This window comes from Paramisgurnus dabryanus, chromosome 1 (assembly GCF_030506205.2).
Source record: "Paramisgurnus dabryanus chromosome 1, PD_genome_1.1, whole genome shotgun sequence".
NCBI lineage: Eukaryota > Metazoa > Chordata > Actinopteri > Cypriniformes > Cobitidae > Paramisgurnus > Paramisgurnus dabryanus.
The window spans coordinates 30,048,126-30,062,874 of NC_133337.1; the positions used below are offsets into that span (position 1 = coordinate 30,048,126).

Consider the following 14,749-nt stretch of genomic DNA (forward strand, 5'->3'; position numbering starts at 1 on the left):
TTGGTCTCAATTCCCCTTTGAATAACATGGGGAGGCGGGGTTTATGACCTATACTGGGACCAGTCACTGGGGGCCGATCGAGACGTTTTGGCTTCACTTTTCAGGGCTTGTGCGGCACGCTTGGTATGGAGTTATCTAACTCTGGGGGGTACGGTGAATAAGCTTACGTAAGTCCCAAAAAGTCGCTGTGTTTCTTTAAGCAAAAACTGAACAGACATGCAATGACTGTTTAGTCATTTTCTTCACTTTGAATAATTTTATTCATTCTTTTCATTGTATTTCTTTCACAATTTCACATATATTTATGCTTTATTTGTTGAATTAGATAAATCTATTATTGCAGTTAAACTTGCAGTTGTCACGGTTCGATCCGTGTCATGTTTTGTGTTTGTCTCTGATCCTTGTCACCTGGACTTTCATTGACTGATTACATTAACTCATTACACCTGTTCCTTGTTTGATTGTCTGTGTATTTATACCCTTGTTTTCTGTCATTCACTCACCGGTTCATCGTCGCCTGTTACCTGTTGTGCTATGTTTTGTTCCAGTTTTACCTGCCTGTTGGTTTATTCGTGTTTTGTTTGATGTTATTTATTTGAATAAATGTAATTTTGTCCGTAACCTGCATCTGCATCCTCCTTCGTGTTCCTCGCCTTTCGTCCCGAATCCTGACAGCAGTCTTTATACAAAAATTTTTTTGTCAAATCAACATATATTGTTATGTTAAACAATTTCAACTTGTTTAATAAGTTATGTCAACTTAAGTCAAAACTTAAAATAGTAGATTGAATTAACTTGTTTTAACTTCATGCTGCATTGTTGTTGGTTTTTTACAGTGTAGGTGTGCATTTACTAAAAATAATGCACACCCTTATAACGTTTGTAAACCAATCAGAACGAAGCATTCAACAGCCCTGCGATATAAAAAGAAGCTTCCCTCTATACTGTGAATAAAAGGAAACTTTGTGTACAGAACAAATCTTCCTTTTTGACTCTTTTGTGAAAGTGTGTGGGGGTGTTTTTGAAAGCTCTCGCTTTTCATCCATAGGACTTGTCTGCATGTTTCATTACTGTTACAGACAGTTATACACACTTTAATTAGTCACCAGGGCTTATGTTTAACACACAAAATTGGGATCTTTTGGGATATTCCGACAGTTTTCATCTTTCTTTTTCATGGATGGATACAATTGTATCAGTCAAGTGCTTTTTTGTTGAACTTGACTTTTGGTGATTTGTTTGTGAGCTACAAGAACAAACTGTACTGTTAATTTTGCATTGAACGGTGTACGGTAGACTAGTGCTACACAAATCAAACATGACATAAATAAACTTGACTTGCGGAAGAAGTGTGCGAGTAAAAAAGTGATACCGCAGTCTGGCATTGATGTGTATTGGATGAAGATGCAGTTACAGTTTTTCGATACATGTTACAAACATAATCAGTAGACATCTTGCCAAGTGGATAAATCTCAGTCTGGAATCACCACAGATTCCCAGAGCATCACTTTAATGCCTGGATGTTCATGCTGATCCAAAAGCAATGAGCTATATATAGACCGAGGCTTGCATCCTCCCCCTAAGCTGATGGCGTAAATACAAGATGCTGTGGTACTCTAGAAAGCCGTGTTATTAATCCTTTATCATACAAGAGCTTTTCATGCCATCCAAACAGTCGTATGGTAGTGTAGACGCTGCTGTATGGAAATATAAAGTGAAAGAAAAAATGTCCATCGAGGAGGGACCTCTTAAAAATCAGGATCCCCTTAGAGATAGACTTGAAATTGTGCACCTTTATCAATAATAAGTTAATGAAAGGCATAGCAGTATTTAAAGCCCTGGGTAAAAGTCGATGGTTCACACGTTCGCAGGAACTCATATAACACCTATGTTTCCACTGCTATCGCACTCCTGCAGGTCCATTCACAGTTTCTAGCGTGAGGTGCCATGCTTCAGTGAATGGGTTTCACCGTCCCTTTGATATTCTGCTATCAGGGACCATGTGAGGCTTGACACGTACCCCAAATCAGCCCTGTTGAAAACGGGCCAGCGCTGTTATCAGGGGCCCAGTTCTTTCTGAGGTTTCCCAGTAACCGCAGTGACAAATACCATCCCAGCATTCACCGCTCCCATCTGACCACAGATACGTGTCACTGCATTACTTCATGGGGGATGGAGGTGCGAGTTGATGGGTTTTGTAGTAAATGGAAGGAGACGTTCTGTATACCGAACCTTGCTTTCTTGTTTGTTTTAATGTCTGAAACTTAAAATAGATTCGATTTAAATGAGCTCATGGATGTGTTTAAAATTACCTATGCTGGCCCTGGAATACATTTGGGCCCTTAAGCCACTCTTAAAAAGTATGCCTTTGCATTAGATAACACAAATGGTGTTTAAAAAAAATACATGGTTTTAAAAGCAAAATTACTTGCATAAACAAGTTTGTTAGGTTTAAAATAAATAAAACAATCTGAAAAAAGTTCTCTACCAGGCCAAGAAAATTAAACTTCAAGTGTTAATACATTTGCATGCTACACTGTCAGTACGATGGTCAAAAAAAGGTCCCTAGCTGTCACTGTGGCGATACCAATGACGGCCAGTGACTTATTTTTTGGAGGGCGCTCGATGCGAAGTTCGTCACAACATGTATGTAGTAGCCCATCATTTGAATGGTTCATAATTTCAAAATATGTGTTGTGCACGTCGAGAGATCCTGTGTGCATCACGTGTCAAAATAAGTGCCTGCTGCAGACGCGTCTAAAGGGTTTATGATAAAAGAGACGCTTGCGTTTACCAGATACTCGATAATCTCATGTGTAATCAAAGTTTTCTGTTAAGGGAGTGTCTTGCGTGTATTTTGCGAACGTATCATAAACCCTTAGACGCGTCTTATTTTGATAAAAACACGTGATGCACATGGTTCACATGACGCAACAAACATATATTTTGAAAACGCAAGCAACACACATAACACTCCGAACACTTATTTTGAATTAGCGCCCCTTCAGTACCTCGTACAGGGGACATATCATAAAAATCTAACTTTTTCCATGTTTAAGTGCTATAATTGAGTCCCCAGTGCTTGTATCAGCCAGTAACTTAGTTTTGGTAAACCATTCTCTGCAAGCATGTGAAAAAATAGGTCATTGAAATTTGGCTCCCCTTGTGATGTCAGAAGGGGATAATACCGCCCCTTAATCTGCACTATCCAATTACGGCACTGCCATTAAGTGCAGAGATCAGCTCATTTGCATTTAAAGGACGCACCCAAAATGGCAAATTTTGCTCACACGTATAGTGTCAATTTTAACATGCTATAATAAATTATCTCTATAATATTTTGAGCTAGAACTTCACATATATGCTCAGGGGACACGGATTGCATTGATCACAAACCAAATCATCTCAAATCTTTTGGGGTATCAAATCCCATTAGGCCATTATCCAAATAATGAAGGTTTTGTAATGAGCCAAACTTCTGCAATATGCAGACCGCAATAGTCAATCAGATAAAATAAGATTAATCATTTTTTATTGTTACTCCTAAGATAACATATGATTTAATCACGGTACGAATAATCTCATCACTAAGCAATGTTGTTTGATATGTAGATCATGCATAGTATGCATTTACCCATTTATTTACCTGTAGACCTTCTTTTATTAATGGTGGGCTATATGTGACCCTGTCTGTTAAAACTTATTTTTTGTGTTTTACTACTAATAATCCAACATAATGTACAGGACATTCATGATTGAAATCAAACTCTGATGCTCCAGATCTCACAATCAGATCATGACACTTGTAGTTTGCCTTTTTGCCAAATAATGCAAAGTAGTTTTGTACCAAAAACCTCAAATCTTTGTTTGATCAAACCTCAGTGGAGATTAAAACAAATATTGTGCAAATTTGCTCTCCGGATATATGTTCCTGTAGCTCAATAAGCAAGGTAAAGGTTGTGGGTTTGATTCCCAGGTAGCACTGATAAAAGTATGCCTTGAATGCTCCATACGTCACTTTGGATAAAAGTGTCTGATAAATGTAAATATATATAGTCAACCTGGTAGACTTCTGCGGAGTGTTAAGTGGTGTACATATGGGTAATGTTTGAGAACTGGATGTACAGTACAGTAATGTTAAACTGCGTTCACTACACCCTCTAGTGGTTTCACCCATGAGCCAAAAATTTAGCACGTGCTCTAAGTGTAAAGGCTAAAAATAATCTAAAATGCTTTGTGCATCCATAGATATGTGTGCATCTATATACCAACACAAAAGGCGAGTTTTGCAATAGTCCGGGTTTAAATGCGCATATTAAACTAAAATGCATTTTGATCCAAAGCATTTTTAAAGCAAAACAAGCTTTAATACGAAATATAATAGGCTATAAATATATGCTCACACAAACAAACAAACAAACAAACAAACACTGTGTGCAGATATAGGTGAGTGGAGTCCATATGTGTGTTTGAACCGGTTGGTAAACGCACTGTGCGTTGCGTCCTGCTTGGGGAGGGGTGAGAAAAGAAGGTGGAGGCAGTTAGATAGATAAGCCCAGACAACACCCTAAACCGGTTTATAGTATATACCCAGCGACCGTACGTGAGCGATGCATCTACGATCATGCGAATGCAACGGAGCGCGCAGAGTTTCATAGGCCCCAGAGCGCGTACCGGCGCAAAGCCATGCGCTCATCTTTGTTTGTTTTTCGCGTTTCCAAGCGATGATAAAGCGCGGTCGGGTCGCGTTTGACGAAGCCCATAGAGTTTGGATGTAGCTGATTGGAGTAAGCAGCAGTCAGTGGGTGATCACAGGGGTGGGGGAGAGACTCTCAAGTGGGCTTTCTGCGCGTGTGTGTGTGATTCTCCAGCGGCCATGTTAACCAAGAAACCCTGCGTTACTGCTGCCGTCTACCCGACTGGTAAGGAAGCCGATGGCCGGATCGCGATCCGCTCGCCGGACGCGTTAATTTTCACTTACGTTTTGGAGATGGATTATTTGTACGCGTTAAACGCTCCGTAGACGCTTTACGTTTGACTGGTTTGCGTTGGCTGTAGGGTACAGTAGCCGTAAAGCCTCAGTCTTTCAGGAAACACAGTTTGAAAGGCAGACATTTCGTTTTTTAAGGACTGCTTTTTTTGTTTTTATAGTGAGTTTGTGTGTATGTATACACTAGACGCTTGTAATCGGTGCCTTTATAGATGTGTTTGTTATAGTTTTACATGTTAGAGGATTTTTTTAGCGTGCTAATGTGAGTTTGTTTGTTTGTTTGTTTGTTTGTTAAAATGATGCATTTCACGCATTCTTCCTGGTTCTCTGTTTAGGTTGTATATTAGGTCGTATTTACGTAGTATTAACGTATACGTGTAGCATTTACTAAAGTGAATTGCTAAACTGTAGAAAATACTGTAGTACTTCAATATTTACTATGGTGAGGAATTAGGAATTTTACTCCTTACCGTTTATTGTGCATGTATGATGGTTAGACATGCTTGCAACCAGCATTGAATCAGTTGTGTCAACACTATCCAATCCTCTATTCCCGATTGTTTTGTGCAGGCAAAGGGGGTGAGATCTGCCAGGTACAGTCTTCCCCTGGACTGGGTGCCGGGGGTCCCCGGGTTGGAGCAGGGACAGAGGCCACATCACCCGTTACATTACCCCCACTCAGGAACAACAACTTGCTCACGGTACAAAAAGAAACATTTCACTTGAGCTTTCAACTGTGCATGTGTCCTTTGTTCTCACAATCTGTGTTTTACTATCACGTTACTACCTCATGGCCCGTGGTTAGGATTCATACACGGTGCCGACCGGTTGTTGCATTCTGACATTGTATACCCACATGTCGTTGCATGTACAGTAGGTGACATTGGGAATGCTGCCATGGCTAGGGTATCAGGCTGCATGTCCGTTTTTTTAGAGGACACGTTAGTCTTGAACGACATAAAACTGCTTCCTTTGAGAATCTAAACGTTTACAGTAGGATGCATAATGTGGTTGGAATGAGAACTCCATTTTGTTGGGAATGCTGTTTTATTTTTAAAGGCAAAGAGTAGCAGAAATGCATGCTTTAAACTCCGTTTGAGGATATACAAGGCTTTAAAATCAGTTTGTTTGTAAAACGCATTCAGGTCAGAGCTGTCACCGAGTCATTGGCTAATGTTTTGTGTGGAGAGGTCGCCATAAGTGGGGGATGGGTGCCGTTGAGGCAAGTAAAACCAGTATGCAAAGCTAAAATCTGTGATCGAGTGATTTCCTTATGTAAATCGCTAAAATCCTCAGCGTCTGCTCGGCAAGGAGTGTTCTTTGGTTAATATTCAATTAAATTTATCTTCTGTTTATGTAATGCATGATAGTTTGCGATCAATAATTTGTTTATTGCTTAAATTGGTTACAGAATTGAACCTACAAATGAAATGCAAGAATTGGATACATGCCATTTATGACCCAATAGCCAGCTTGTAGTCCTTTTTATAGCCGTCATTCTATCAGGGGTAAATATAGACACAGAAATCCCAAGCTTGCATGGTGGGCACATTTGTGTGTTTGCACACTGCTTAAGGACAATAGTCTTGCCACGACTAAACAACCACATTAACTCAGTCTTACTTGCAAACAGTAGCTGGTAATCAAAAATACAATTCAGAATATATCAGGTTATAAGTAGTAAAAATGTAAATCTCAACGTGCTTGTGTCTCCGATTTTGATAGATTTTTTTTATGAAAACGGCATTGTTGTTTAAAGATGAATGCACGTTTATTAAATAGGAAATGTTTTTATCCTTGTAACAAAAAAATCACATTTTGCATCAAGTTAGTTTGCTAATACTGCAGAATTGATATGCAAATGAGTTGCTGTAATTAAACAGTAAAGACTTTAACAGGTTTGAAGAGCAGTCTGTTCTGTTTCTTGCTTACCGGTTATGTAACTAGTTACATCAACAAATTAAAGCTGATTGTGTACAAGCACAGCATCTTGGAATTGCATTTAGCTTTGTTTTTAAATGTCTGCCAAGTCAAACTGTGGATGGGCTTATGAAGAAGCAAAAGGACAAATTGTGCAGTTCGCATGGAATTTTCGGATGGTTTCATGTATTTATATGGCTGTTTTTACCTTTAGTTGGGTAAAATATGGACAAACCCACCAGCTGGGTTAGATAAACCTAAAAAAGTCCATATTTGACCCAACCATGGGTTAAAACAACTAAGCATTTTAAAAGTACATGGCGAAGCTGCTGGTGTACATAACTAGGTACGATTGTAGACGCCACTACTTATTTTCTCCTTACTTGTACTTTTAAATATCTAATCCTGTCACACCTTTCAAAAGCCAATAAGCAACATTAAGGTCAGTCGATTTACACTTGCGCTGCGTCCGCGAAGTGAGTAGTGTGTCCGAATTTATAGTATTTAAAAAACAGTAGGCGAAAAAAGTACTCGCCTAATACTTCCGGCAAGATTTTGAAGTGATCATTTGATGGACACTTTACTATCCTGTGAGCCCCTGATAGGGGAGTACCCATTAACAAAGAAGGACAGGCAAAAATTATGTCTCATTCCAAAATGTCGGAAAGCGACGACGCGGCTCTATTCAAATGTAAAACAGTTGTTCCTTGTGGTTAAATTGCGCTTGTTTAACTAATGACGACGTATGCACATGGGTAATGTAGTACGTCTAAATTTCATTCACACTATTCATATTATATAAAACGGTCGATGAGTAAGTACTAATACCTACTGTAACGGGTTTCGGACACAGGTTTGGCCTTTTGGATCTGTTCTCATGCTGCACACAAGATTGGCGTGCCCATTGCATCCCCAAAAACAAACGTCTTTTGTTTAGCTCCAGTTGTGTCCTTTTCAGCTGTCAGCGAGCATGCCCTTTCCACGGTTCCCCCACCTGTCCACGTCATGTCTGAATGAACCGGCAGGGTGGCCAGGTATAACAAAAGAACACAATTGCACAGCGATTTATTCAGATTGACTCGTTAATCTTGTTTTTTGGGTGCATATGTTGAATAGTTAGTAGATGTGACACTTTAAACAGCAGATGTTTGAATGTTTAGTAGTTTACTTTATGAGGCCTAGCGTATTATTTAGATTGCCTGTACTATACTTGAATACATGCTTGGATCTTTAGTTAAATTGATTCAAAATGACACGAAAGGTGGATCCTATTGATAATCTTTACAGTATGATCATAATATTATATTTGCATCATACTGTTTTCTGTAGTAAAACAGTGAAATGTGTCATTAAACTGGTCATTATTGTCATGTAGAGTGTAAGTACTAGCATCTTACTGTGTTCATTTCACATGAGACTATTTGAATATATTTGAGGAGCAGATTTTGTCAAAGACTTTAGATAGGTCTCGTCCTACTATCACTCGTTCTGCATGCACAATTAAACAATATAGTAAAAGCTGAATTACAATTTAAAACCGTCCTTAAAAAGTCCTTAAAACCACCATGGCCAAATAGCATGACAACATTGAGGACACACACCTTAAACTGAAGCAACAGGATGTCCTTTGCGAAAACAAGATGCAGAGGTAAACACATTATCAAGGAAGCGAGCGTCTTGCAGGGAAGGCGATTCAGGAAAGCAGGAAATGCATGTATAATGTCCTTGAATAAACAACAGAATTGTCTCCTTTGCTTTTTACGCAAGTCTGAATATCACATCCTGCAGATGAGATGCTGAGAAGCTTCGAAAGCATTTGCATTGAAAGGTCAAGAAATGGCACTGCACACCGTTAGGTGAACTTTGATACAAGATCTTAAGGATCAGTTATGTAACACGAAATATGTGATCACGAATTGGAGTGTGTCATTGATACCTTGGCTTATTTTCAAGAATCATACATTGATAATGATTATATGAGCAGGACTAGTCGCATCTATTTTCGTATAAAACATAACAGCTTAGTCTGGAAACAACTGTCTGGAAAAAATCTCTTCATCCTTTTCACTATATAGATTACTTGCCAATCTCTGGTCTTTAGTTGAGCTTTATTCGTCTTGATCCCCTGAGAGTTGATGAAAAGGATTTAATTGTAATTCAGGCTTTGCTAAGAATCTTTTGTTTAAAATGTAGGTAAGTTTTTAGTTTTATTTAAAAATAGTGTATGCTCTTGGAGAAATAAAGGTGGAATGTAATATCTGAAAACCTATTATAGAGAACCATATAAAATACTTTTGGTCTGTAGTGTCCTCCCTTCCCTTCCTGTAGAGTCCTTCTTAACAAATATTGACCAATTTCTGTCGAATGTGATTTTGCATGTCATTAGATCAGTGCTGTGTCCTAAAATGACGCTTCTTGTTTTACCTTCCCTAGGCTGGAGGCAATAAGCACACAATGAATGACCATCTGCACGTCGGGAATCACCAGCAGATCCATGTTCAACAGATGTTCGAGGAGAACAGTAACAAGCGGACTGTGTTAACTGCACAACCCAATGGGTTGACACCCGTGAGCAGGACGGGTCTGACCATGCCGGAGAAACAGCAAGATGGAATCCAGTGTCGACAAGGCAGCTCAACCTCAATCAAATCAACTGAAAGCAAACCCAAGCCTGCTCCTTTGACTCCAGAGCAGGCCATGAAACAATACATGTCCAAGCTGACAGTGTTTGAACACCAAGAGATCTTCAACTACCCTGAGATCTATTTTATAGGTCCAAATGCAAAAAAACGACAAGGCATAGTCGGGGGTTCAAACAACGGAGGTTACGATGACGATCAGGGCTCCTATATACACGTGCCCCATGACCATGTATCATATAGGTATGAGGTACTAAAGGTAATCGGAAAGGGCAGCTTTGGCCAGGTGGTGAAAGCGTTTGACCACAAGAACCACCAGCAGGTGGCGCTCAAAATGGTGCGCAACGAGAAGCGATTCCACCGGCAGGCAGCCGAGGAAATTCGTATCCTGGAGCACTTGCGAAAGCAGGATAAGGACTCGACGATGAATGTCATACACATGCTGGAGAACTTTACATTCCGCAACCATATCTGCATGACGTTCGAGTTGCTCAGCATGAACCTCTATGAGCTCATCAAGAAAAACAAGTTTCAGGGCTTTAGTTTGCCACTGGTGCGCAAGTTTGCACACTCCATATTGCAGTGTCTGGACTCATTGCACAAGAACAGAATCATTCACTGCGACCTCAAGCCGGAGAATATCCTCTTGAAGCAGCAAGGACGCAGCGGGATAAAGGTTATCGACTTCGGCTCCAGCTGCTATGAGCATCAACGGGTCTACACTTACATCCAGTCGCGCTTTTACAGGGCCCCAGAGGTCATTCTGGGTGCTCGGTACGGGATGCCAATTGATATGTGGAGCTTAGGTTGCATCTTAGCGGAATTACTTACGGGGTACCCTCTCTTGCCCGGAGAAGATGAAGGGGACCAACTAGCCTGTGTCATAGAGCTGCTGGGTATGCCCTCCCAGAAGCTAATCGATTCATCTAAGAGAGCCAAAAATTTTATCAGCTCGAAGGGATACCCCCGCTACTGCACAGTCACGACTTTACCCGACGCCTCGGTGGTATTGAACGGTGGAAGGTCTCGCAGGGGGAAACTCAGAGGTCCACCAGGAAGCAGGGAGTGGGTGACTGCGCTCAAGGGCTGTGAAGACCCCCTGTTCTTGGACTTTCTAAAACAGTGTCTAGAATGGGACCCGTCCCTGCGTATGTCCCCGAGTCAGGCCCTCCGCCACCCTTGGCTCAGAAGACGCTTGCCAAAACCTCCCACTGGGGAGAAAACTACCGTAAAGAGGATCACTGAGGGTACCGGTGCTATAACGTCAATCTCCAAATTACCTCCCCCTTCTGGCTCGGCCACAAAGTTAAGGACTAACTTGGCACAAATGACTGACGCCAATGGGAATATACAACAAAGGACAGTGTTGCCAAAACTAGTCAGCTGAACACTAATTATGTTTTCTTTTACATTGATATTTGTGCAAAGCTGAGCATTCAGATGTGTGGCATTTTTTTTTAGGAATATTAGGTGTCTTTAATGCATATCCATCATCTATGAACTGCTTTGTAGCACCTTTTGTTGGATTTTAATAGGAACGCTAAAATGGCCAAGAAAGGGGGAACAACACTTAAGTTTTTATCTCAGGGCTTGCGTAAAAAGCTGCTTTGGAGAGCATTCATTAATTTTGGTCTATAATAACAAACAGTCCCAGGTGGTATAATACCTACATCAAGTAGCATTACAAGTAAAAGGCCTTGCCACATTGAAGAAATGCAAGAAAATACTGTTATTTGTGCATTCGAAATTTTAACCACCCCCCTTAGATCATGTCAGATAAATAGCACAGTAATGGATACGAATTACAAGTGCATTTCACTAAAAGCTATTCGATTACCTTTCCAAGCATCTGCGTTTTCAATATCAAGACTAGATACTTAAATAACAGACTTTTAGATTTATAGTAAGAGATCGTAATGGAGATTGGACGTTGTAGACTGTTATGAGGTAGCAAAGGGAAACAATGTTTACATGATAGACTCGGTATGTGCCTATAAATCTCTTGACATTCCTTAAATGAAATGATATGAAATGAGGAAAAAAGAGTGTCTACAGTCAGTCGACAGTGATAATAGACTGATGGCAAATGTAAGGGAACGGTTTGGGTATGGTTTGACTGAGAAGATACTGTATTTAGCAGTACTGACAGGTGTAATTATAAGCTATTCTCCGGAAGAGTTGCTTTTGAGTGCATAATGTCCTGGAAGGAGGATAACTTTGGTGCTTTAGCTTTTTTATGAAGCGTTTTTATAGCTTGCAACTTAACGCTTATGGAACAAAACAGTGTTATGTAATGAGTAAAAAATTGCTACCACGGTAAGATTGAAGGTTAGAGTCTTGAATTGCTTTTTGTCTTTATTGATGCGTTTTTGTGGTGATTAGGAGGACTGCATATGAAATAATACGAAGACAAGGATGCTGTATTTACTTTAATGCGAGCAGGTATTGATGCAATCTTTAAGACTGTGGCCGAATGTCATGCTTGAATCAAGTCTTGAATCAAATGTTAGACAATGCCGTTTTTCATGTTACGCACCCCTATATTGTTATGTACAACATTGTGTGGTGGACTTGCTAATATCAGGCCAGAGTTAAAATTCTTAAAGGTTGTTCCCTTTTTAAAGAAAATTGCCACAAAGGTTTTTAATTACATCAATAACAAATCCAAAACCGTTTTAATGATTTGACATGTAATGTTTCATATTAGAACATAAACAAAGGCCATTTTTGTAGCATTTGTGAAAAAAATAATTTGACTGACATGGGTGTAAAAGTGTTGGTATAGTTTAACTTATTTATTTTCTTTTTATTGTTTCCCTATGAAGAGCTAATATAAATGAAACCAGTGGCCTGAACGTGTGCCGTTGGCTCTATATCTAATGTACATAATTTGTAATGCACAACAAAATCTATCTGCCACTACTCTGAGACCCGACTCCAGCGGGAACCAGTCCTGCTTGCTGTCAACCAGTCATGAATTGTGGGGGTGTGAAAAGTGGTCGATTATGGGCTGTCAGGGAGTCCAGCTTAGCTGTAATGCTCATGTCGATCCCCACGCCCCCCATCGGTGACTGGCACAGTGCCCAACAAGGGCCTGCTGCACACTGCTCAGGGGCCCGGGCCCCTTTAGATGCCCGTAGTGCTTTACAGATGCAAAAGTATCCTGCCAACATCAGCAGGCATTTCACAATGTACTTTATACTTTTTTACTCTTCTGTGAAGCAGTGTGCCCTTAGGTTTAAACAATGTGCCTTTGGTTATCAATGCCATTAATTTCATTTCAAACAACGTTATAATCCCTTTCACTTACTTTTAAAGGTGATCCTCTTGCACATTGCCCAAAGAAACTCCCCAAATCTCATTTAATGGGACTTGGGAGCAAGTGGCAGAGCAGGTTGTACATCCAGTTCAGACACATTTTTCTTTAGTCAATCATTTTAAAAGAGAATTTTCTTCTCTTTTTCTAACAGGGATGTCTTAGTACGAGACAACAATCCTTTCTCAATGACTAGTGTCTTCACTACTGCATTCATGTTGTCTTAACATCAAGTATTCAAGGAAATGACATTAGAAACGAGAACACATTTTAATATTTTACCTCAGACTGTTGTAATATTATTGTACTTTTTAAACCCAGGGCATTTGGTAAATACCAAAGTGCATTCCTTTCTGTGTTAGTGGCTATAAGGAAAAAAAGCCAGATTTTTCTTTTTTACCTGAATAAGAGACACTCAATGGAATATCTCGAGTATGATAATCTGTGGAGAGAGAGGATGGGATCTATCTGCCAGTCACACAGCCTGCTATAAAGTCAGAAAGATGTAGCATACCTCCAATCGTGGTTGGATGTATCTTTCAAGGAGTTAAAAAAACTGCAACTCCCAGGAACTCCCACAGCAAGTCAGTTAACATCCCAGTGTGCAATACAGCAGTAGCATCTTGGAGGCAGATGGAAGTAGATGGCTGAGAGTTACTTTTTATGACTTGTATAAATATATGCCCTAACTCTTGAATCGGTCCTTTGTAAACAAATCTTTAACTGAGGAACAACGTTGACATTTTTATTTAGCCACAGAAACGTACTGTACATATGTGAATTGAGAATTCAATGTGGATGTGTACATATGTATAATGTTTTTATTTTGTGAAATGCTGCTGGAACACTACATTTATTGCTGTAGTGGGAGTTTAACATTGGCGGCCAGTTTTATGATACTGTATGTATTGTACAGCTGATGGAAGAAGTTCTTTTCTAGTGATCTTTGTTAAATTTTATTGTTGTGGCTGGAAGATATTAATAATAAAAGTTTTAATGTCTCATCTTTACAAAATGCTGCTTGTTTGGATGTTGTTTTTTAAGAGAATTATGATAAAACTTGGTGCAAATTGCTTGGTTGTTTTCCTCACTTTTCAGATAAAAGCGCCTGCTAAATGTATGCATGCATCAAGTGGTTCGAACAACAAGTCTTTCTCTTGTGAGGATCCTGGGATTGTCCTCCAAAAGCTTCCTTCATTCTTGATCAATGTGGAGCATTTGGACAGTTCCTGCATGATGATGGAATTGTCCTAAATGGCACCCTAAAGATCCTGGTGTTCCTACAAATCTGCACTTTTATGATGTAATTCCGCTTTGACTATCGGGAAGAAGTCTGCTGCGAGGCCGCACAGATGCAGGCTCAGGAAAAGTGTTCATGTATATCGACCAAAAGGGGGAATCTTATTTAAACCTAAAATGACAAATGGGACACCCTACGGTTTTGTGTATTTAACGGACAGGCGCACATGGCGACCACTGTGTGTCCACAAGAGTGCAAATCACATGAAGTGTGCCATTGGGTCCCAGCTTTAGGCTTGTTCGACTTCATGCGGCGCTGCAAGAATCAACAGCCGGATGACGTCCAAGTACCAGAAGAACTTCTCGGTGAACTTTGACGTCATCCACCTGTCGGTTCTTGTGGTGCCACATGAAGTCGAAAATTGATTTCTAGGTCATGGGTTCAAGTATGCATATTTCGAGGAAGCACCTAAACTCAGGGACATTAAGCTCTTGTACTGCTTTGTGTGCCATGTGCCCTGCAGAATTTGGTTCCAACCCTTTTCAAACACACCTGCCTGTAATTGGCAAGATATCTTTGGGATGTTGATTAGCTGGTTCAGGTGTGTTTCAATAGGGTTGTGGAAAAACCTTAACTACTTGAAA

At 40.0% G+C, this 14,749-nt stretch overlaps 1 protein-coding gene across 4 annotated transcripts; it reads left to right on the top strand.

Moving 5' to 3' along the window:
• Nucleotides 1-4,548: 4,548 nt before the first annotated feature.
• Nucleotides 4,549-13,880, top strand: dyrk2 (dual-specificity tyrosine-(Y)-phosphorylation regulated kinase 2). 4 transcript variants are annotated; one of them, XM_065289833.2, is made up of 3 exons: nucleotides 4,551-4,922; nucleotides 5,561-5,691; nucleotides 9,344-13,880. In XM_065289833.2, the coding sequence occupies exons 1-3, from the start codon at nucleotides 4,877-4,879 to the stop codon at nucleotides 10,934-10,936; spliced, it is 1,770 nt and encodes a 589-aa protein (XP_065145905.1). In that variant the 5' UTR covers nucleotides 4,551-4,876; the 3' UTR covers nucleotides 10,937-13,880. The 4 variants fall into 4 exon arrangements, with proteins under 4 accessions (XP_065145908.1, XP_065145905.1, XP_065145907.1 ...); XM_065289835.2 differs by lacking the exon at nucleotides 4,551-4,922 and adding an exon at nucleotides 4,930-5,432; XM_065289836.2 differs by lacking the exon at nucleotides 5,561-5,691 and having other exon boundaries at nucleotides 4,549-4,922.
• The last annotated feature ends 869 nt before the right edge of the window (nucleotides 13,881-14,749 follow it).

What these genes read in the sequence shown, in the direction of transcription:
- dyrk2 (XM_065289833.2), top strand. Translation starts at nt 4,877, where the DNA reads ATGTTAACCAAGAAACCCTGCGTTACTGCTGCCGTCTACCCGACTG. An exon ending in TGCTGCCGTCTACCCGACTG is followed by an intron (nt 4,923 to 5,560) that starts GTAAGGAAGCCG and finishes TGTTTTGTGCAG; the next exon opens with GCAAAGGGGGTGAGATCTGC. An exon ending in GGAACAACAACTTGCTCACG is followed by an intron (nt 5,692 to 9,343) that starts GTACAAAAAGAA and finishes TACCTTCCCTAG; the next exon opens with GCTGGAGGCAATAAGCACAC.